The sequence below is a fragment of the Pteropus medius genome, unplaced genomic scaffold (assembly GCF_902729225.1).
Source record: "Pteropus medius unplaced genomic scaffold, Ma_sr-lr_union100, whole genome shotgun sequence".
Lineage (NCBI taxonomy): Eukaryota > Metazoa > Chordata > Mammalia > Chiroptera > Pteropodidae > Pteropus > Pteropus medius.
The window spans coordinates 8,697,992-8,723,208 of NW_024340701.1; the positions used below are offsets into that span (position 1 = coordinate 8,697,992).

General features: G+C 36.8%; 1 protein-coding gene across 1 annotated transcript in view; it reads right to left on the minus strand.

Annotated features, from left to right (window-relative positions):
• USP24 (ubiquitin specific peptidase 24) overlaps positions 1-25,217 on the minus strand; it is a 123,151-nt gene that overhangs the window by 5,898 nt on the left and 92,036 nt on the right. The window contains 17 exon segments of the mRNA XM_039887268.1: positions 243-318; positions 2,149-2,227; positions 3,408-3,474; positions 5,328-5,393; positions 7,360-7,473; positions 8,371-8,492; positions 10,057-10,159; positions 11,695-11,787; positions 12,224-12,340; positions 14,696-14,792; positions 18,581-18,694; positions 20,686-20,789; positions 21,457-21,552; positions 22,495-22,645; positions 23,147-23,288; positions 24,335-24,459; positions 24,864-25,084. Of these exon segments, the coding sequence (XP_039743202.1) occupies positions 243-318; positions 2,149-2,227; positions 3,408-3,474; positions 5,328-5,393; positions 7,360-7,473; positions 8,371-8,492; positions 10,057-10,159; positions 11,695-11,787; positions 12,224-12,340; positions 14,696-14,792; positions 18,581-18,694; positions 20,686-20,789; positions 21,457-21,552; positions 22,495-22,645; positions 23,147-23,288; positions 24,335-24,459; positions 24,864-25,084 (1,887 nt within the window).

Sequence of the window (25,217 nt, forward strand, 5' to 3'; positions counted from 1 at the left end):
CTGGGAGCTCATTAAATGCTACTTCTTATATATAACCATCCCTAACATTTTCACCTATAAAGTTAAGACATACGTATTAAGGAATGAACTTAATGCATAAAGTATCAACTGTACCAAAAAAAAGCCTGAAGTCTGAAAATACTTTGAGGCCGGTCTCAAATTAAGTTTAAGAGATCTCTCCTAATAAGACATGCTGCAATTGATTTCTATGTTATAGCCGGAAAAGTTCAAAATGCAATCACCTTCTTCTGAAGCCACTGTACAGCCCAACTCCAGTGGTGGGAATTCTCCTTGAAGTACTCTTTAGCAGCAGGACACCTGGCGATTGGAGATTTTAATTAACCAAACGCTTTCTTTGAAAATATATTTGTTTAATCTATAGCACCTATTTATATATTTTGAAACACAAATGCTGCTTTCATTAAATTTCAGTTGTCTTTATATTGAATTTTTGCTTTTTTTTGTTTAGGTACATTCACATGTTTAAATTTCAAAAGGCAGTAAAAGGTAAATACGTAATGAAAAGTCTCTTATCTATCTCTAACTCTTCCATTTAATTTATGTAAAATTCAAAGCAGAAAAATCGAAAATCAAAAAGCCCAACAAATTGTACATTTAATAAATGATCTCTTGATAGAATCAAACTAGTTTAATTTTTGTGATTTGAGTAAGAATGATATTATTTTTAAACATGGTCTCAGAGCCCCTCTTTCTTTCCATTTCTTTTTGCTCATCGGAAAGCTATCCTTTATATTTGAAGATGGTGATATTGCCACTAGTGTGTGTATAAAACGGATGTGTGAGGGATATGGAAGTACACATAAAAACACTGAGATCTGAACTGTGTGTGTGCTGGCATCAGACATACTATGTGGCCCCAATAATAGTTGGAAATGCCACTCTTAGGCAGTACTTATGATAACATGTGCCAATATCAAGCCTAATTAATGAACCACAATTGTAGTAGGATGATCTCCATCTGTGTCTACAATGCTATGTCATCTGGAAAACTTATGTTCATGCATTATTTCAGCGGGGTTCTCATTTATATCTGCTTGGATATTCAAAAACAGATTAAGCCCAACAGATTTCTCATTCTTATTTTAGTACAAGTCCGAGGATGGCAATACTCATGCCTAATAATCAGCAAATATCTGAAGAATAAAGTAAGCTATAAAGAAGGCAAGACTCAGAGATGGCAGTGTAGTCTGCTCAGTATCTTGGGTTATCATGTGGGCACTCTGATTTTTTGTCTGTCCATGTACTAAGTAGGGGCATTAAAGAAGCAAACCACTAAGGTTCCTTCTAACATTGAGAATCTTTGCTTTCCAAGTGACTATCAAGAGAAGAATAGATAAGCAAAATATGGTATATCCATACAGGATAAACCTCTACTTGAAGTCAATCAGCCTATGCTGTCACTTATAACAATGATCTCCAATGTTTTTGGCACCAGGAACCAGTGCTCCTATGAGAATCTAATGCTTAATAATCTGAGGTGGAGTTGAGGCGGTGATGCTGGTGCTAGGAAGTGGCTGCAAATATAGATAAAGCTTCGCTTGCTGGCCCACCGTTCACTTCTTGCTGTGTAGCTCGGTTCCTAACAGGCCATGGACTGGTACCGGGGTCCTGATTAGACCTGTGATATGGGACGTTATATAACAGTACCTAACCTCATAAAGCTGTTGCTCAGATTAATGAGAATACAGACAAAGTACTCAGCACAGTGCCTAGGTTCATAAAGCAGCTGTAACATGATTTTGTCTCTTGAGCGACTATTCTGAAAGCGGGGACCTAGAACCTGACAGAGTTGGCAGTTTAGTTACATTAATGAAAGGTACCTTGAGCGAAGGTTCATGAATTCTTGCTGTTAAGGTCCCCAAATCTGCCTTGATTCCTGTCCTTCCTGCATAAAGCCTGGTGGTTTAGCCTGTTTTCTTGGATTCCCTAAGATCTGCTACTCTTTGAATACTTCCACTTCACATCTCTTTGAGATCATGTGAATAGGCTTCTATATCATCCAAGCAAGCATGCCCTAACTGAGTCAGACTCTCTAGGTACTAAAACAAGGCAGGTATTTTTTCTGGTCATATTTGACTTGTAACCAAAAAACACCATTTCCTCCCTGCATTTTGAGTCAATACTTACTTTTGAGCAAGAGTTACAAGAAATTTGACACACTGGTAGCAGCGGCTGCTGTCCACATGATTACTGTGGTGCATCAGAGCTGAAGGGAGAGAAGAAGAAATTTTAATAATAAAGCATTAAACTTAAAGTGGGTCTAAGTAATAACAGCTCTCTTGTTCTGTGAATTTACAACAAACTACTTCGATAAGAAGACAAGGAACTTAATTAAAGCATGGTGGTGCTGACTCTACAGGATCCCCCAAATTCTAACAGGTAGAAACACACGTGGTGGTGGTGTGACTTTTAGGAGAACTGAAAAGAACTAAAATTTATACTGGCTGATAATTCATCCAGAGACCTCCAAATTTTTCTATCTACTGTGCCAGTGACAGAACAGTTATAACACTTTTAGTTTGGTAAATGGAAATTTATGCTATTAGCTCAGTTCAACAAATATTTCCTGTTCTGGGCTTTGAGGATTTAAAGGTAAATAATGCCTGGCCCTTGCTCTTGAGAAATGTATAATCTATGAGTTCCAGAGAGACTGGGTGCTGCTCTGAGGATAGTACACTGTTCTAAGGAGGCAGCCCAGAATGTTGTAGCTACAGAACTTTTTAGCTTCAACATCTTTTCTGCAATAAAAGGAGGTCCTAAATCTTCTCTTAATATATAGTAAAATCTAAAATGACTCAGATTAAGTGGAAATACAGGTAGAATGTGGGAACTGGATGAGAGTATTTTTAACTAAACTTTTTCTAAGAAATTGCTCACTGAAACCACTTTAGCCTTCTGAAAAAGAAAGCTCTGCCAAAAACCTATTATGTGTAGACAATAGAAATTTGGATGTGTTTATACCACAGGCAAAAAAAAAAAAAAAAAAAAATCACATTTCATGAGCTTGACGGTATCATGAGTCTGAGATTTTAGTTTTTTCCTCCCCAGTGGCTACATGAGCGAGAATGAGAGATTTCTTATGTTGGAAAGTGGCCTTTAGCTTGTTGAAAAAAATCATAGCACCTCGAATCTTATCTGACCCAGTAAAGGGACCACAAGCTGTACTGTACTGACTAAAAGTAGGAGAGTATCCTATCAATTCGGTCCTCATGTTTTAATTCTCATGACTAGAATGAGGGAGCCCGATGGCCCTCACCAGGCTTCTGCCGACTGCTCACTAACCTATGCCAGGGAATGGGGGCAGATCTGTTGGGGAGGACTGCGTAAAACGACAGCTATCTGCACATTCGCTACAGATGTTTCCTAACAAGGCCGGGCATACTTGCCTAGTAATCCATTTTCTGTCTCAAACACAAATTTGACTCTCTCTACTTGTATGGGATCTTCAATGACCTGTGAGAGGAAGGAAACAAAGGTTAGTAAATGAAAAGAAAGAACTTATGTTATAGCCACTGGTACTTTTTTTTTTTTTTTAGTAATTAATTTAGTTTATAACTTAACAAAACCTAATACAAATAAATATAATGCCACTGTCATATAGCTCAACAATATCTTAAATTTTAAACTAAAAAAGAAAAACTACTAAGTAATATCTGAAGAGCCATTCATTTCCTTTTGATGTGTTCTTACTCACAACACCTACAGTTCTCTGTGGATTATAAAGACATATATTTCATGATCCCAAGGATAAGAGGTCTAACTTGTTTACCAAAAAGGTGTAAAAGTTTTGCTATAATACAGGCTCTACATGTTGATGTGGAGGTTTATGCCATGCCACATAAAGCTGGATTTGTGCCTTACTCTCAATATATTTCTAGTGCCTGGCACCCAACTGTGCCCAGTGCAGTAAATCAGACGGTCTGTTGAGCAGGTGAACAATACGCAGCCCAGCTCCTGAGGAACAACAACCTTCCAAAGTCTGTAAAATCACTAGGACCAAAGGAGGTAAGGGACTGGAAAGCTAGGCTTTTAATTAATGGCATCAATGGTATATTTCCTTATTCAAAAGTATTTATTAAAAGCCTACCCTTTTCCCAGGGGCCTGAGTGACCTCAAAAAAAAAAAAAGCCCACCCTTTGCCAAAGTGGGGATCGGAAGGGAACCTACACCCTCCCTCCCTCTCCTTAAGGAGCCTCTGGGCTAGTCTCTCTCATCAGCTCACAAGTAGTCACCAAATTCTATTGATTCTCTTTCCAAAACACCTCTTGATCTGTCCCTTGCCCCCTGCTACCCTCTCTCTCCTCAGTACAGGTCTTGTTATTTAACACTCAGACTACTGCCATAGACTCCTATACGGCCTTCTAATTCCAACCTTGTTTCCTTCTTTAGTGCATCCTCTAAAACCACAGCCAGGAAAATCTTTCTAAGACATAAATTGGGTCACATAACTCTCCTGCTTAAAACCTTTCCATGGTTCCCCAGCACTGATAGCAGAAGTTACAAAACAATTTGGGCCAAATAAAATAGGCCTGTAGACAGAACTTTGGCACCAGTGTGCAGCAACTGGCTTACAGGAAAAAGTCCTCATACACTGGTACCGGAAATCTTTCAGGATCTGGATGGGCTTCTTTCCCCGAGCCCTACTCAGTTCCCACTCCTTCCAGTCATGCCACTTACTTATAGTTCACTGAGAAACCAGGTGGAAAGCATGGGCTAGGGGCCAAGTTGCTTGGCTCAGATCCTGGCTTTGGGCAAATCACTCCCTCCCTCTAAGTTCCAGTTTCTAATGTGATACTGTATTTCACTGATTATAACTGAAATTTCCCCTCTGCTTTTTATATTTCCAAAACTGAGATGCAGCCTACCGCCAATTACATTTTAGTTTCATGGCTCATAAATATTTTTAGTGTACACTGACAATCAACCGATCAACAGTACCTTAGATTTAAACTATCTGTAGAGCTAGCAAGTTACCTGACAGTTGCTGTGAGGTTTAAATAGGATATCTGTACTTAGCATAGTCTCCTATCCACAGCAGGGCCATCCTTTGCTCCTCTGCTCTCTGCACTACAATTGCCTGTGCACTTGTGTACTCTCTCACTTAACTGTGAGCCCCCAAGAGGTGGAGTTTATTATTGCTTACCTCTAAATCAGTAATGCACAAAAAATGAATGATATGAAGAAGACTCAATAAGTGTAGACCAAATGAATGGAAAAACACTATAAGGACACACAACTTTTTATTTATAAACAATGCTGACTAATATATACCTAAATACAAGTGAATCAGAACATTTATGACTTACCAATATCTCATGAAGTAGTTGAAATGTATTCTTTAACTCATGGGGTGGAGCTGTTTCTAGTTGATTCTGAAATATTTTTTAAAAGCATAAAAATTCCAGTTAAGTCTTTAGTGGAAACCATGTTGGAGTGTCAACGTGAAATTCTACAATGTTGGATTCAAGCCCTACTTCTACCACTATCTGGCTGATCTTGGGCAAGTCAATTCCTCTTTTTGGGCCTCAGTTTCCCCAAACGCTAAATCTAGGGACTGAAACACACAATCTCTGTAGTTCTCTCAGCTGTAACACTCTGTGCTACTTTACTATGAAATTAGGAAGGAGAGAGGAGCAAAGGCAGAAAGAAAAGAATTTTAAGTTACTAAGTAGTAACTTTTATTTATATTTCATTTATACATATTCTATTTTGTTTTCCAGAATATGCTGGTATAGCTATGAGAATGCTCTGAGATAAGTATGCTATGAGTAAAGTATATAAGAAAAATCAGCTTATGAAATAGAGAAATCTACCAAGACATACTAAGTGAAGAAAGCAAAGTTCTGAAAACTCACGTTGCTTTGTGCATTTTAATAATCTTATACATTTATGGGTAGGGAACTAAAACAGACACTGCATTACAACACTGCACTTCTCAGGTGTCAGGTCTGGTACTAAGGAAGCCCTTCACATACCACACCTCACTGAATCTTCACAATCTGTGAAGTCATATTTCTGCCCATTTTGCAGAGGAAGAAATTGAAATGAGGTCATATAATTACTAAAGAGTAAGGAGAGAAACTCAATCCCCTCTGATACAGGTCTGTACAGAAAAGGCTGAGAGCAAAACACATTTTAATAAGAGCCTACAGACATAATCCATTAATCACACGCTACTTGTTAGCACTACGTGTATTACTATTACAAATCCTAGTGCAGGTAAGAGGCTGTGGCAGAAACTCTGTGGTCAGAAACTAATACATATGGTGCAAACTTACAGAAAGAGGCCTGGGAGGACACACAACACAATTTGCCAGTTTTGGTTCCTGAGGTAGGGTCGAGAGGGGACAAGACTGGTTGGTGTTGGTCAAAGAAGACTTTGGCCTTATTTGTATGTCTTAATTTTTCACAAAGAGAATGCAGTAATGCATTATCCATGTAATTAAAAATTAAAGATTAAAATCGAATAAAAATGGTACGTGTAGGCTTAAAGGATTTTCTGGTAACCCCTGGGAAGGCAATGAACAATATGATCAAGAGCACAGCCCTGGACCCAGACTGCCAACATTCAAATTTCCACTCTGCCACTTACTAGTTGTGTGATCCTGGGCAAGTTAATTAGTCTGTGCCTCAGTTTCTTCAACTGTAAAATGGTATCTACCTCATAGGACTACTTGAGAATTAAGTGACCTAAATATGTGATATGCCTGGACCAGTGCTTGGCATCCAGTAAGTGCAATATAAGTAGTAGTAAGTACTGTATTGATCAGAGCTTCATAATGAACTATATTACTATTTCAGAAGGGGAGAAAAACCTAGTTTTGACTTTAAGATGTTGCCTGGGGAGAGGGATAGTCTACAATTGGAAAACATTTTATACAATAATGGTGACCACAGCATTATTAGCTAGAAAATATTATTCTTAATAGCAAAAATTAACCAAATGCAAATGTGCATCACCACGAAAGGAATGGTTAGGTAAACATGGTACATGAGACGATGAAATGTTACCCTCGCAGATAACTTTTAATGAAATGGGAAATACTTATAATGTCAAGTAAAAAAAGGACAAAATCATAAAGATAATAAAATCCTAATTATGTTAAAATACATGCATAGAAAGTAAAAAGGAAACAGAGATATTCATGGTGATTATCAATGAATGATGGGAGTTTGAGCTCTTTCTTTACTCATTTCTTTTAAGAAAAATAAGCCTACATTACTTTTATGATTAGGAAAAACATAAGGTTATTAAAAGAAGCATATTAATTGGGAGCAAAGGATTGCTTTCCTAGAGTCTCAAGGCTATCAGGCTCTCAGGTTTAACTGAGGTCCTACCTTAATGAAATGCAGCATAGTGAAGGAAAAACGTTCGTTACAGAAGCAGCAGTACACCACCATCTCAATGAGTGCCAAGAGTGAGCCCGTCAGCTCCCGCAAAGCAAACATTACCTAGTGGGAGGGTATAAAGGAGTAAGCGTTTCTCAAGTCAGTTAATTGTCGACAGATAATTTCTGGCTTTAACTGAAATTTACTTAGATTTAATACCATCAACATTGCCTCAAAATAGGGTTTCTTAACTGCTATATGTCCAAGGATAGACTTCAGGGCATCTAGGTCTGTTGGAAATTTAACATGATTTTGTTCAAATGTGCACCTTTTTCTCGGGAGTCACTTTCATCAGATTTTCAAAGGTAAATGCTCCCCTGTTAAAATAATTACTGATAGATCCAAAAAACACAAAATGGAAAGCTTAAAAAAGGATATGTATAGCACAGCACTGTTGATGCAGTTAAAAAAACAGTGGGATATACTGTTCATAGATTCACATACGTGTAGGTCAAGTTACGAAAGGGTCAGAAGATTAAATTCTCCAAAAGGAGTAGCTCTGGGTGGGTGGGGAGCGACCTGGACTGCAAATAGGCCAGACAGCATGTGCCACAAGAGAGGCTGTGAGATGCCCACTTCTATGCTTCTGAGGTGTAAAAACATGTGTGCTTCAGAGGTGTAGTATTCCAGGACCAGGGACACGCAAAAGAGATTGGGAACAAAACCCTCTGATAATAAACTGAGTTAATTGTGATTGGTGAGGTGCCATTTTCCTACTGGGACCTAGAGGGGTAATTAGCTGGGCTGGACCTGGAGGTCCAATTCTTGGTTGCAGGGAAGACTAATATTCTCTTCAACTGATTCTTTCTGACATATACACAGGGAGAAAAATTAATTTGTAAGAATCATTTCTTTTCTAAACAATACTCCTCTTCATCAGAATAACATGCAAAATATAACTAATAATGAAAGGTGTTTTTCTTCAAATGGGAGAAATGAAAAAATGGAACAAGTACATACCTCTAATAGGTACGGTTTCCCTTCGGACAAGAACAGCAAGGCTTCTACTTCCTCATGGAGAGGCAGCAAAGGGCTTGAGGGAGCAATGCTAATAGGTGGCCGTTGTTTAAATATCCCGGGAGCTTTAGGAGACCAAAGAAACAAAACCTGTCTCGCTTGATGTTATATTATGAAATAGACATCTACAGGTAAAGTGATTCTCTCAAGATTCACACACACAACTGCTGAGTACTTACAACTTGTTCTGCCACAGTCTAGTGGGGAAGCCAGACATGTACAGGAGTAAATGTTTACCTATTTCTTTCCATTTCTGCCTAAGTTGTAGGTTCGACTACTAAAATTTCTAGATTCCTAGCGATCCCCACCCAAGACAGTATTTCAAAGAAGTAAAAGTATAAATTGTATATGACAAAAAAATGTTCAACATGACTCTGAAGAGACATGGGGCAAGATACTTTTGTTCCTCAAACAACTATTCTCAAATAATGGCCAACACCACCTATGCTAAGCAGAATCAACTCATATAGATAGGGTTATCTCATTTACTAGAAAACAAAGACTCACACTGTAATTTTCTTTTACAAACCTGTCTGAACCCATGAATTAGGTAGCTTGGTCTTTTTTGATTAATGACTCAAGATTTAGGAAGCAAATTCTTATCCCATAACCATCTGAGCGCTCCCCCAATGTTCCTTTAGAAAGTCAATGAAGATTTCAAGATTAGAGTGATGCACTGTGATTTTTATCTAGTTTCTTATGTTCAGATCTCACAGGTCAGACAACACTAAAAACTCTACTACAGCATCTGGGTCAGAGGCTTGCATTCACATACTGGTTGCTATGCCATTTACTAGCTGTAAGACTTGTGGAAGTTACTAAATGTCTCTGTATCTTAGTTTCCTCATTTATAGAAGGGAATATCATCACTCTCATAGGTTTGCTGAGGGGATTATAAACACAATGAATAAACTTAAAGTACCATGGAAAGGCAAAGAACACAGAAAACAATACTGTTTGTTGTAGTATTATTGCAATTGTTGGTGCTGTCATGACTAAGCCTAAGAACAGTATAAAAACATGGTACAAATACAAGTGAAAAACCATATAGGGCAATTTGTGTCTATTATATTAAATGAAGACTGAACTATTGGTTCTTGATGACAAAATAGAAAATGTTACCAACTACATCTTATATTCAAATACATTTCAATGATTTAATTTACATCTGAATTTATACCCCCTTTGTTTTGACAAAGTACTTTAACATTTTCTCATTAATCCTCAGTATACCTGGGTTTTTAAAAATATTTCCATTTTATACTAAGGATCATAAGGGTCAGGTGGCTTGGTCAAGGTCACACAACTAGGAGACTCCAAGCCAGACCTTGGCTAGATCAGGTGTGTCAATTAGGGTAATGAAAGAAGTCCAAATTAGCCTTTAATCCTACAGGTCTTTTAATATTTACACACCTCTCCCAAGTAAATGAATGACTTTCATTGAAACAAACCAGTAATACAAGTTTAACATGAACTAAAAAGAAAAATTTTGCATGTTCCTCAAATATCAAATAGCCAAATGAGAAACAAGTGATGTCCTTTTAATTGCTAACATTACTTTCCATGCATTATTGACAAATTCAGTATCTCTTCGGTTTTCTGACATATTAAAGATACATGAAAGCTTACCAACATTCCTTTGGGAAGAGACATCTGAATGCAAAACGAGTAATGCCACTGTGTTGTGAAGATTCCCAAATTCTCGTGCTTGTGCGGAACTCCATCGACGTATCTGCTGTCAAAGAACACAAAGCGGATGTTGGTGTTTTAGTCAGAAATAACAAAAAGAGGGTGGGAAAGGATGTGTTGATTATGATATCTTTGGGCCACAATTACTTCTCAATGTTTGATAGTAAAAGAGGTCAAAGTATGAAAAGTCACAGGTTTTAAGCTAGCATGAGTGTTTTTCCCCTTAGACATATTAACTCATATTCTAAAACAAATCCATTCATATGCTTTCCTGTACCTCAGTGTGATGGGGAGCACTCAGGAGGCTGGTGATCTGGAGGCCTGGCCCTGCTCTGCTACTCGCTGTGCTCTGTGGACGTAAGTTCTTACCGTAACACGTGCCCGGCCTCTTTGCATAATGGCAGAGATAATAACCTAACTGTTCTGCTCACTTTGTGGTTGTGAGGACCAAATGAAACCTTAAAAGTGAACATGTTTTCACTGCTACATGCTCCATAAATGTAAAACAATATTGATTAAATGTGAAGCTGAATTACAGCGAATTTAAATCAGTCACCATCATCAACGGATGTGGAAGAGCCTGAATCGAAAAATAGATATTATAAATCTCTACATAATATCCTTACACAGAGCAGGCTATGATGTCAGCACTTGTTTTTTAATACCAAAAAGCCCAAGTGGCACAGTGGTAGATAGGAAGCTGAGAGGAGGCCTAAGCATCAAATCTGTCTCCCCTAATAATGGAAAGAAACCTTTCCTATGCAATGCATTACTTTCAGGAGAAACCAGAGCTGGGTCTGAATCCCAGCTCCACAACATTTTAGCTTTGTGTCCTTGAATAAGTGACTTAACTTCTCTGTGTTGTAAATCCTGTCTGAGATGGGGATGAAACTGCCTATTTTACTGAATTGTGAGTATAAGAGGTATAGCATATAAAGTGACCAGTTGTGTCTGGCACATAACAGGCACTCCATATAGTATTTATCATTACTGCATATTCACATTTTGTGTATTTTAAATGTATCAAACAAAAGAAATATAATGGAGGGGGGAAACACACCAACATAGAAACTTCAGACAGGAGAATCATTTTCACATATATCTAATCCTATTATTATTAGAAAACAACTTCTCTTTCATTTCCTGAATATTAGTGGTAGTATATCTGCAGCAATACCTTTCAGTGCATAACAGTACAATTCCCCATTTGAAATCTGGCCTTGTTATCAGCACCCCAGAAGCAACAGCCTTGCTCACAGTCTGAGAGAGCAAGTGGGATACCCAATGCCACTATTCCTTATAGGTTTTCAAATCCATCTTCCTGTCAGAACCCATCTTTCCTCCTATGACACTTCGCATTTTGACTGATACTATAGTTAGTTATTTCTGTGGGTTATTACTAGGAATTCTATGAGAAATCTGTAAAAATAATTAAACTATAAAGAAATTTAAAGTCTACATAGTTCTAGTTTCTGGACTCTTAGACTCTTATGAAATTAAAGATATTTATCACCTACAGAGAAACAAAGTGGCTACAAAAACCATGGCCATTCACTGGGCTATAAAAGTAGGCATTACCTGATTGTTTTGCCGATTGGCTCCTAGGAGAAAGCTGATCATGTGTCGCAGAGCTGAATGCCTCAGAAGAAGGTCTCCTGCCCTAATACCTTGCTGTCACAAGATATTGAGAATGACAAATTATATTCCTATCCAGACAAAAATTAGTTTTAAAAACAGTTAAATGAGAAGTTTTAAGGAGTTGGTATGTTTTTAAACGCTATAATTTACATATAGAAAGTACTTGTTAAAATTTTAATTAAAAAAACTCAAGTTCTAACAGCCTTGCATTATATTACAATGGTTATGAAACATGTAATTAGACACTATTTTAAGGCAGACTTCTGCTATCAATGAGTAACTACATCTACCTGGATCCAAATTCTTGCAAGTAATATAGTCCATGAATTAAGGGTTTTTAAGAAGAAACAGTCATAAAACCGTATCACACAGACCCTATACTAACTGGTCTAAATTTGTTCTATGTTCAAAATTCCTTTAAACTACAAATCTACACTATTAGGAAAAAGACATTAAAAAAATCATTTACCTTTTGTACAAACGTGTTGAACAGGAAAAAGTACTGAGCACAGTTTTTACAATTTTCTGGGACATCTTTATCCAACAGAGCAAGTAGTACCTCCAGTAACTGGTGAAGGCTTTTTAACTGGTTAGAGGAAAGATGAAATTACATAAAGAAAAAAATGTAAGACAGATATTTGTAACAGGATTATTTGAAGTAAATCACCTTAAGAACAAAAGGAAAGTCTGGTTGATACAATCCAGTCTCAGATTCAGATGGATTTATGCTTTGGAGAGCAAAAATAGAATGATCAAATTTACCTTTCTGGGGAAGAATAGTACTGTAGGAATAATTAAAAGAAAACCCTAGATTTGTTTTCTAGACTTCAGAGTCAAGAGCATGATTCCACCACCTAATGTGCACATTTCCTGCAGAACCAGTTTCTCTCTGTCTCTCAAAAAAGGGCGGCGGGGTTGGGGGTTAGAGGAAATATATTTCTGAATCCCTCCCTCCACTATGCTAATTCTTCACATAATCACAGATGCAAAGAATAAAAAACACAGACACAGGCATAGGGGCTAGAAATCAAGCCAATGGAGCAAATGGAGAGCAACAGCCTGACAGAATGACAACGGCAATATCGACTCAACTGTGAACTTACTTGAAAGCCCGCTGACGCCTCATGGAAAGCTTTGAAAAACATTTTATTTGTTTAGAAACCATTTTGGTTATTGCATTGCTTCTTCTTTCCCTCCCACCCCAACTATTTTGGACAACTCCCTAGAAATTCATCTGTGATCTGAGAATTAAGACCAGGCTTACTACTCTTTTTCCTTTATTTCCTCCAAAGATGTTGTTCATAGACTTTTAAAATACTCCCATTCATCTTGTTGCACCCATTATAAATACAGTAAAATCTAGTATTTATATAGCACTTCATTTTCAAAGTACTTTACAATACAAAGTGGGTGGCAAGAGGCACCATTTCCATTATTGGGGAAAAAATGAACATAAAATACATCAGCTGGATATCACATAGAATTTACTGAGGCAAATGGCTTCCATGCTTATGTCCTCCATTACTCCCTTCCCTTGCTACCACCTGCAGTCCTTTAGAGGTTGGTGGGGTGAAACGGTACAGCCAGACCCCATCTCTATGGAGGCTGCACTAATTCTGCCTTTATCTTTTGCCTTGGTTGGTAAATGGGAGAAAAGAGAATGAGAAGGTCCTTATGTTAAACATCTTAGAAAACTTCCACAGGCGTATTTCAGAGCAATGGTATCCAAACTGTCCCAAGCAGCTCCCAATGATCTATATTTTCTGCATTCAAGTAAGGTTTTGTTTGGAAAATGGTTCTGCTGTTTAAGCTGACTGAAAACCACTGCCTTAGAGTAAACCTCAATTTTCTTAAGATTCCTGGAATTGAGAGGCAGTTTTCTTCTAGGTCCTTCCTTAGGGGCATATTCGACTTCCTGGTTCATTCTGGACTGAGCAGTGCACCGTGAGGGTTGTCGGGTCTAACAAAGCACCCTGGGTCAGGCAGTGATGAGGGAATGAAGTGCTCAGTTGCCAGACACTATATCTGGATTAAACATCCCCTTTAAAGGACTTGCTCAAGGTTGCATAGCAAAGTCAACAACTGAATCTGAAGTAGCAATTCCTAGAATTTGCATTTAGTTCATTGAGACACACTGCTTCCAGCCAATGTTTATATGGAGCGAATTAGCTCTGAAAATAACATTTTTCAAAGTTTTCCATGTAGTGTCAGCTGTTTAAAACAGCAAACTTGGGAAATAACGGCTGTATTTTCTAGCACTTAGTAACAGGTTGAATAATCAGTCTTACAAGATATGTCACTTATTTCCCTAAATCTTAAGACCTTTGGGGATGGAGGATGGTAATAAATACCATGGTTTGTTTTGGCATGTGTGGAACTGTGACCTAGAAAATATGTTAGAGAAAATAGGGTTAGGAAGAATAAATTCAGAGAAGCAGAAACAGGTTACTAAATAATGCAGACCAATGAAGAAACTATTTTGGCCAATACGCTTGGATGAATGACACTGGTGGGTATGGTTGTCAATTGCAGGTTGCCAATTTCAGGTCATAAAAACAGCTTATGAGGAGAGACAAAGCCAAGAGTGGCTCGAAATGTCTCTAGGTCTAGATTAGAGACTTTAGACTCAGGTGAGTCTCAGTTCAGAGAGACTTATTACAAACTCTTGAGAAGACTTTGAAAAGGGAAAGTTCTAGAGAGAGAATCCTGAAGTAGACCAAAGCAGACCTCAATTCCTGGCCTACCTTGGTTTCTGGAATATGAAGAGGAAAAGTCAGAATGCCTTCTACCCTGGCATTCATCAGAAAGTCGGTTCACAGAAGATGCATTTTATGTGGCAAAATTACTAATTCCAGTCCTAGGCTCTCTTTCTTATTATGTGCAATTTAAAATGTTTGGTAAAAACAGAAGGTATAAATACAAATTTAAAAATGAGACTGACCTTATCCTGATAAAACAAGGCACTGTCTAGGGTTTTCTCCAGAATGGTGGCCACAGCAACTCGTACTTCTCTCACACTGCACTCCAACAAGAATATCCTAAAATAAAGAGAAGCGTGGTGTAAGAAGTGAGACAGATTTAAGCCAACCTTACCAACGTGGGTCCCAACTTTTACCCAAGAAACAAGATTACTCCAAGATGTTAGTTCAAGCCTTCTGAGAGTTTTAGCCCTCCTCGCAGGCCACCATGAATGAGGAAGGCCAAACAGGAAAACAAGACCCCAGGACACTGAAAAGTGAAGTTTTCCCTTTCTTCTTCCTCTCTTCTCCTAAAATGAATATCTGTATAAATATAAATTTGGACTTAAAAAGATATGAAAGCAAAGAACTCAAAGTTTTATAAATTCTGTTTACTCAAGGACAGTTCTCCCTAGCATCCCTTCAATTTCTCAGAATAAGATAAAGTTCTGAGTCAAGATAGCATACCTCCTAAGCCCCTTGTGCACCTATATTTCCATCCATTTACTTTTCTCTGCCTTCTTTAACCCTTACTTATTACTTAGTTCTCCTTGAAGTGTCTGAGGCTGAAAAGGTCCTGCTATCTTCCTTTCTTCTATGAGGATGATGGTTACAGAAGTTAAGATTTATTAGGCATTTCCATAACATCTGGCATTTCTAATGTTACTACACTATGTACTGAAAATGCATTATCTAATTTAATCCCTTACACAACCAGTGTGCAGATGAGGCAGCCTCAACGTGGTGGAGAGCATGGTCAGGCAGAAACATGTGCTCTCTGGGGCCGGGTGGTGGTGGTAACTACTTGAGAGCAACTAGGTAACCGCATGCCTTGCCATGGTCAGCTTTTCTTTCTCTGCTTCATACGCTCACTTTGATGTGAAAACCCGTAGTATAACGAACCAAGTGAAAAATCTATCTTTTCTAATAAAGATGGTCTCTGACTTATGATGGTTGGATTTATGATGGTACGATAGCAATACTCATTAAATAGAAACCGTACTTCAAATTTCCATTTCCTCCTAGAGTATGCAGATAACCCCGCCCTCTCTCCCAATAGGAAAATGAAAGTGGAGTTATCTGAGGTTGCTTCACTTCTGCTCATTCCATGTCACTGTGAATGCTATGTATTAGCTTCCTAATCTGAACCAGACAGATAAGGCTCTGTTCAAATCCACTAAGATTCCAAAAAAGGAGATGGTAGGGAAAAGGAACAATTACAGATTAAGGAATCTTAAGAGACACATAAACCAAATACAATGTATGGAGTTTGTTTTAAATCCTGATTTGTACAGACTCAATGGTAAAATAAACTTTCGAGACATTTGGGGAAATCTGAACATGGACTGAGTATAGGATAATATAAAGGAATTCTTAATATTTTTGTTTAGTGTGATAATGGTACTTAACGCTATTTTTTAAAAAAACTTTGCCTGTTAAAAGATACATGAAAATTTTATAGTGACATATAATGTCCGAAATTTAGTTTTAATTTTAGATCAATTTACAAGCAACATTTACTAATTTAAATTTTCATAATTATAATTCTATTTATAAATTGCCAAAAAAAAAAAAGGATGACACTGAGGGCCTGATCTAAGAGTAAACACCCTCTTCACATTTACAGTTACTAAAATATTACTACCGTATATATTTATTTAGTTGTAACAATGATGACTTAAGTTATCTTTAAAGTTCTAAAGAAATAAGTAGAGAAAGGAGAATTCTTCAAAAATATAAAATCATAGCAATTGATAGTGATGCGTGATTGGGCTATATAAAGAAAGAGACAAAATATATTAAACTCTAGTAGGAAAAATTCAGATTAGGTAATTCACTGGGATTCCTTACCATAAGGAATTCTAATTCCAAAACATAATACCAAAGGAGTTACTCACTTTCTCTGAAGATATTTAAAAGCAAGCCTGTTTGGAAATTTGGCTATAAACAATGAATTAAATATTTGCCATGTTTCTTCCGAATGGATGATGTTCTGTGACATTCTACTGTCTAACGCAGTACTCAAGAGTCCTTCTAATGGGAAGATATTTTGGAAATAAGCTGGTAAAAGGTTACCTCTAAAGGGACATGTATATACCACCTCAAAGCAATGTTTGTTTTCTTTTTATGAACTGCATGCATGTATGCATGCACAAATATTTAAGTACTTTCTATTTGCCAAGCTTTTTGTGTACAGTAGGGAACAAAATATAGCTTTTACCTTCAAAAAGCTTAAGTTTAGTGGGGGAGATGGGCAAAACAACAGAGCAGACTAACAGGGCAGACCTTTTACAGACTGGGTGATTGGGGCTGACCACCCTTTCTGACGTCTGAAGAATAAGAAGGAGCTTATTATGCAAAGAGTGGAAGGGAGAATGTTCCAGATAGAGGGAATATCAGGCTCAAGGGTTTTTAGGCAGGAAAAAAGTTTAGTGTATTCAAGGAATCGACAAGCCAGTGAATGATAAGCGTGCAGGAAAGTGAAACAAGGTAAAGTAGAAGGAGAGACGAAGACCATATTCAGGTAAGCTCTTGTAGGTTATGGTAAGGGTTTTGGATTTTATGAGTACAATAGGTATCCACTGAAGAATTTTTAAGCAGAAAAGTAACATAATCTAATTTTTTTAAAAAAAGAATACTTCTGTTGTTCTATGAGGTAGACTGGAGGAAGGAGAGGTGGACATATCAAGCAGGCTAAATGTCTAAAGCTCAGACCTAGAGATGAAGGGGATGTGGGGTCAAGAACTTTGATTAGATTTCTAAGTTGCCACCAGACTATAATCTCCCTGTGGAAAGGAACTTGCATTTCTGAATTCCCTACAGTCTGTTTTAAGTTGAGAGGTACCAGAGCATATCTGGTTGCTGACAGAAGTGACCCAGTAGAAAATTCTGGAAGGTAAACATGCAGGAATAAGAGCTGATAATTAAAGGGTCAACTTCCTTGAAAAGGTTTGCTCATGTAGACAGACTCATTTTTGAGAGGAGAAAGGACACTTCCTCCAGGGGAAAAAAAAAAGAAGAATGGAGAAGATAAGATGTAACATACTCTGGTAGTGTGGAACTTGTGACAGGGGGTGGGGGACTGCTCATCTGTGCTCATCTGTTAATCCTACTTTCTCAGTGACGTCTGAGGCAAAGTCACTAGCTAGAACTGGGGTGAGCTGGCCTGCCGGGTGTGAAAAGTAAGAAGGTACAACTGAGGCAGAGAGAAGGAAGAGCCCACTGGGGTTAAAAGATCTGGCCACCGAGAGATCAACGTGCTCACTGGGTCCCCCATATGAGTGCTGAGGATAACAGAATGATTAGGAATAAGATGCAAACATTCACAGTGATTGGAATAGCTTGAATTTTAATCCTAAAAAGAAAATTATTTTTTAATTATAGGTACAAAGGAAATATACTGTTGTAGATAAAATACTATCGGATCTTTGAAAATACTTCAGCCAGAAACCAAACACAGTGAGAGAATATTGTGGTATTATATGTCGTAACCTAGGATTGTTGACCTCTTTACCTTGCCACCAGACTGAGTCCCTGAAGGAAAGGACTTATATTTTGGAATCCCCTGAGCCACAGGGTTTCAGGACACGCTTGCCTGTGAGCACTTGGTTATTTGCACACGTGCTCTCTTTACTTTCACTGAACACTTACTTCTCTGAGTCTAGTATAACAAGATAGTTTGGAAAGAATGATTTTGGAGTGATCTGAATAATTTCCTCATTGCTTCATCAATGAAGAAAGTTTAAAATTGATTCCAATAAGAAAAATCATTTCAAGTTGAAATAAACAGAGCTACAAGAAACTTCAGCTCTGAATCAATCACTGGAAGATACCGAAATTTCTTTTAATTAAAAGATCTTGACACTTACTTTATCAATTCTCGTCCTTCAGAACTAATAAAATATTCAACTAGCCACTGACAAGCATCAAAACTTTTTGAAAGTAATGCTTCAATAGTGGCAATCCATTCTTCAGTGTCGACCCTTTAAGAAAAGCAAAGAAAGTAATGTTAGGAGTATGGCCCCAGAAAATAACCCCATGGAGTGTCACTCCATCTTAAAAATTAAAGAAAAAATTTTTTGGCGGGTGGAAGGTAAGTTAAATACTCAGTGACTACTAACTAACATGGCTCCATGAACCCCAGAAGCCAGTGCTTTGCATTCTTTGATATCTGTGGTACCTGTATGACTCATCTCCCTGTACCCAAAAGAAAAAAAATGTGTGAACAAACTTGTCTTAGACTTTTTTATCTTCTGCATCTCCTTCAAAAAACTTCAATTGTAAAAACACCTGAACATTTTGTTTTGCTTAATTTACATTAAGAATGCCTACTTTCAACACTTTTATACTTTGTTATAATCATTAATATTCTATTTTATGGAATAAAAATACTTGGACAGAAAAAAAGATGTAATGACTATACTATCCATGACTTTATGCCACTCCTCTCCAGTCCCTCATGCCCCAAAATGGTAAATATAGACAAAATTAAAATAGGGTGCTATGTGTAGACAGCTTGAACAAATTTCACAAATGAGAGTAACCAAATATTTTCTTAGTCACTCTTATGCCAGATATTACAAGGAACATATTATTTCTCTTTATCAATCAATTAATAAAGACTGATATCATTTAATGTCTATTTGATTATTAAACATAAAAATGAAATGTCATTATATTTGTTTTCATCTCAAGAGTTCTGTAATTGCAAAATCTTTCCAAAAACCTCTCCACACTTGGGGAAACTCCCTGTGCTAGCAGGAGAGAAAAAACAAAGAACTTTCATGGTCTCCTAACTGTAACTGGTCTCCTCACCCTAAGCCTCGCTCCCACAAACCAATGCACAATTATCTTCATCTTTCACTCACTTATTTACAGAACAACTATCTACTGAGAGCCTATAAAACTTGAAAAGCAAAAGTAGAGAAACAGGTATTATTCTAGGTGGAAGGAGAAAACCTGAATAATGGACAAGACTTGTCTAAGAAACCATAAATGACTAGTGTTTTCCTCATATGTATTTAAGGAATTCATTTGAGGTGAGACCAAATGTTGGGTTTGATGAGCTCATTGAGTGCCCTCAGTGCCAAAGAAGGGAGTTTGTGCTTTTTTCAGTGGGAGATCGTGTAAGGTTTTTGAACAGGGGGCAGTATGTTCAGTGTGGTCACTGAATGCTTTAGTTGAAAGATATTTAACTATAATTCTTTCTTATTTCTTTAGTAACAATCCAGCTGGTACTTACAGCATTCAATGACGCTAAAGACAGAACGAAACTGAAATAATCACTACTGTACACATCTCTATTCTTCATAAACTTGAGGTTTTCATCTCTCACCATCTATAATGTGTCAAGCATCTTACCGGGTGCTGAGGATAAAAACCAATGAGGAATAACATACAATCAAAGTAGAGAGTTTCTACAGCATCACACTGAACATACTGCCCCCTGTTCAAAAACCTTACACGATCTCCCACTGAAAAAAGCACAAACTCCCTTCTTTGGCACTGAGGGCACTCAATGAGCTCATCAAACCCAACATTTGGTCTCACCTCAAATGAATTCCTTAAATACATATGAGGAAAACACTAGTCATTTATGGTTTCTTAGACAAGTCTTGTCCATTATTCAGGTTTTCTCCTTCCACCTAGAATAATACCTGTTTCTCTACTTTTGCTTTTCAAAATCCTCTGAAAACATCAATGTCTTTAATGCCTACTGAATCCCCATATCTGGATATGATTTTGCCTAACTTCCAAAGATAGACAGCATTTATGCCTTGCCTCACAGTTACTGCTTTACTACTGGATTAGAAATTCCTTAAGGATAGGAGCCATGTCTTAATCATTTTGAGCATACAAGGTAGTTGCCTCCAATTGCCTAACACAATGTTTTGAAAAGCTGAATTTTAAAGTCAACTTTAACTGAATTAATCAATGCTTTTTGCCACAACGATCAAAATATATCACTTCTTACCTGAGTTTTTTCTTTGTCCGTAAATAAGTTTGAAAAAGAAACTGAATGGCCAGCTGTAAGCTCACTTTTGCCATGCAAGGATAGTATGGATGCTTTAATTTAGTCTGAGAGAGAGAGAGAAAAAAGAGCCTATTTGGATATTTTTCACAGAAGTTTTATAGATTATTACACTTGATATGAACTAAAATGATGACATATATGATAAACTTAAACATTAATAAGGAAACTCTAGCCAGTTCTTTGTAGAAAATGTTTTGGTTAAACTTTAAAAAAGTTTAAGACATTTTCATTTCTCTAATGAAGCCCTCTCAAAATTAAGTGTTTATACCATAGGATGTTAAGTAATCTATCAACAGGCAAGGAAAGTTTTTCCTTTATTGGCAAATTATAATCATGGTATTCAAGAAAGAGAAGTACACTTGGAAGTTAATCGTGAGTCTGGTAAAGTGTGATCACAAATGAGGAAAAATTAATCTCCACAAAGCCTAATATCCATTGACATCACTAATGGCTACTGTTAGAGTCATTATAAAATTTAAACAAAAACACTTACAAAAGCCACATCCATTCACAATCGGCATCATACATTCTGAACACTGCCTGTATTTTAATATCACCCAATACGTGACACATTGTGGAAATTTTTTTTTTTGCATCTAATCTTAAATGTTAACAACTGAGAGTGAGCATGAGTCACTGAATGCTTTAGTTGAAAGATATTTAACTATAATTCTTTCTTATTTCTTTAGTAACAATCCAGCTGGTACTTACAGCATTCAATGACGCTAAAGACAGAACGAAACTGAAATAATCACTACTGTACACATCTCTATTCTTCATAAACTTGAGGTTTTCATCTCTCACCATCTATAAAAAAATTAATAATTATTTAAAAAGAACAAGGTAAAATATTCAAATATGTGAATGATGTTTTAGTGATACCTTAGGTAAAAAGGGTTCATAAAAACCATTTTCTAAAGCTTTTTTTAAAAAAGAGGAAAATCTTCCTTTCAAATATAAGAAGCTGTAAAAAGGTGAATAAATATTCATTAAAGAAAACCCTTGTGGGAAATTTAGGAAAACCACCATCTGAAGTGAATTTTAACTCATTATTTTGGTTAGGAAGGGACAAAGAGACTTTTCCTAAGTACAGGCAACTCCATGCCTTCCTGCATCGGATGGTTTAATTCTCTCTCTCAGTGAAGGACTCCATATTTTTCTTAAATTCTCTGATTCTGGCTACTTAGCTTTTGATTAGTGTATAAAGTCTGGACTGGGCAGTTGGACAGTTCTGAATTTAAATTCTGGCCTTTGACAGTGGCAGGTCTTTCTCCTTTTCTGAGTCTCACTTTTTTCTATCTAAAAATGGAAATAAAACCTGCTGTTCCACAAGAGTATTTTAAGAATTAGGGATTTGTTTAAAACATGTAGCACAGAGTAGGTACTCAATAATTAATGGTCATCATTATATTAGTTTAACCTAAAGGTTATGAATCCTAACTTATTTTTCTCTCCATATATAATAATTTAATTTCAGCAATGTGTTTCTTTCTTGCCCACTCCCTTTGCTTTTTTTTATCTGGGGCTCTCATAGTCACACAGCAGGTCTATGATGGTGCTACACAGTTTTGAGTCTGTAGCCATCTTTGTGACCTGGTTTGTGAAAGATTCATGAAATAAGGTGAGTAAGATGTGGCACTAGAGGTACAACAGTCCACAAGAAGACCAGCAGGAGTACTTTTGAACCTATAAGATAGATTTTGACACTTATCTGGATTTCTCCCTTAAAATTTTTTACACAGTTCTTACCTGGTATATTCGAACAGGCATTTTCTCCACAAAAAGTCCTTTCTTCTCACCTTTCTTAACCAGCTTGGTTAAAATAGAAAGTCGGTCATTGTTAGGCCTATGGGGTCGAGGAGATGACTGAGGTGAAATTTCTGGTGAAGATGGTGCTGACCTAAGAGACAGAATCAGAAAACTGTCTCATATAAAGTGGTTATTGTTTTAGTTGTTGCTATAACATGTCAGACCTACATAAACAGGGTACTCAACTTAAAAACAGACTGCATACTTTCCTGATTCAATATACTAAGTGTAAATTCACAGACAACCTGGTTAAAAAAAACTCTCTGACATTGCTGGCATAGTACTTTCTATGCTTTGTACATAAGGTACATTCAATAAATGTACCTTTTTCTTTTTAAAAAATCTCAGTTCTAGAATGAAATAATTTACATGCATTTTTCGAAATACAAAATAACTTCTTGCCAAGAAAATAATGACCAGGTAGCAATAAAAAGAAAGAAAATAAAAAGAAAGATAGAGTGATTTATTTATTTTCTTTTTAGAATTTCTCTCTAGCTCAGCCAATTACCTTTAAATCCCAAATAGTATACTCCAAAGATCACAATACCATCTACTGAAATCATGCAGCAAATTACACAGAAAAGAAACTCACAGAGAGAGATCCTCAGCTTCCTGCCGTACAACACTGACTCGACTTTTCTTTGGTAGCACTGGGGAGTTCTGATCAGATACTCTTTGGTAGAAGAGCATATAGGCATTCCAGTATCTTCGGCGAACATCAGTGTATGGGTTTGCTTTATAACAAGACATTAAGAAAGAAGTCTTTATAAATAAAAAGTTTTTCTGATCTTGACAATCCACAAAGGACCCATAAACCTAGCAAGTAACTACTTACTAAATTTGTTAAATGGAGATTTTAAGTAATATGCATGTCTTTTTAGAGTACTGCTTAGAATTACTCGGAAGGTGATACAGAGGAGCAGGGAGTAAGGGAGTTGTATGGTAACAGAATTAAGAGAAAGAAGGTAAATTTTCCTAGGCAAGTCTGCATTTAATCAAAAGACAAATAACATTTAAAAATAAATTATGTAGCACAGGATGGGATTATAATTGGTTTCACTTAACCACTGCTGGATAGAACAGCCAAATCTAGGTAAATTTTGGCAATGATACTATTTTCAGCCATTAAAAGTTACTACCATTAGATGCATGACTACCATGGTATGGTGTCAAATCTAATACAGTCAATCTAATACAGGTAGAAATTTTAAAATGTCCCCAGAATATTTCGAAATCAGGTTTCAGAAATGCTAAGGTCTCTGCAAAATGTTTTTTCTTCAAATAGCAAATTCTAATTGATTTTGTGATCTATTTTTTCTCATATTTCTTTATCCTGGGGGTAGGGGTTGTGGAAAGATTCCTTTGCTACACTGCATAATAAATATAGTTTAAAAACACAGGTGCTAGAGATGTCTTTTCTATTAATCATACCTCTATATAAATAAAGAGGAAATTTGAAAAATTTAAGACAGCTACTTCTTCTGAAACTATTTTTAAGGATGAAATTCTGCTTTCATCAGTTTCTCTTTGATATTCATTTCTTCAATTTAACTTACCCCTGGTCCCTTGCCTCCCCCAAAGGCTGTTGTAAGGAATTATTTTAAAAAATTTCTATAAGCAGCTTGAATACTTTCACTCTGGATGTCAAGAGTTCATGGGTCTATATAACTAGAGCAGTGATATGTAAAAAGAATAAGATCTATTTTTATGTAAAGAATATTGCTTCCAATTTGATGAAAAATTATAAATTAAAAAATGAAACTCATGAAAAATATCTTACTTTGATCATAAACTTTTGGTCTATATTCTCCTCCAAAGCATTCATACTCCAGGGTCTCGTCATTTAGGTCAAATTCTTCTATAACTGTGTCATTAAATTTATACCACTTTCCTTTTCCACAACCCCTAGAGTACGGAGATAAAACAAAAATTATGAGGTTAAAAAACAAATATCCCCATTCCCAGCATTTATATTTTAATATTATCTACAAGTGTAGCAGCTGATTACCATTTGAAAATACCTAAGAAACATACAGTAAGTTATTTAATTTATTGATTTCTAAAATATTTACTAATTTCTAAAACAACTTTCAAATTGAAGGGATAAAGTTATAATAAGTTAAAAAAAAAAAACACTAAGAAATATGATCAAAGAGCAATGCAATGCAAAAACTTCTTTGTACCATAATGATAAGTGAGGGTGACAAAGTAGGGCAGGGAATGCAGAGGAGGGATTCAGGAACGCAGAAGGGAACAGGGAGCGACTATGGGAAGGGCAGGCAGAGTGAGGGACTCGTAGGAGAACTTACCGCCTGTCCTTAATGAAGGAATAGTAGTGGCCTGCATGTGCCTGCCCACTGTGTACAATGACACCAACAAGTTCATAGTTTTCTGTGAGGGCAACTTTTTTTCGTGGGGATCCTCCACCTCCCTGATCCATACTTCGCCCGTTTTCACCAGCTTCGGAAGATGAATCCTGGCGGGCCATTCCTGAAACTGTGTAAGGCTCCATATTTAACATCCAAGGAAACTATTTAAAAATAAAAAGAGCACATTAATGTTGATTAGTAACATATACTGCCAAACCCAATTAAGTCAGACACAAATAAGAGGGATATGTTTCCTAATTTAAGCTAGGACTATCTCTCCAATTTTAGTACAAA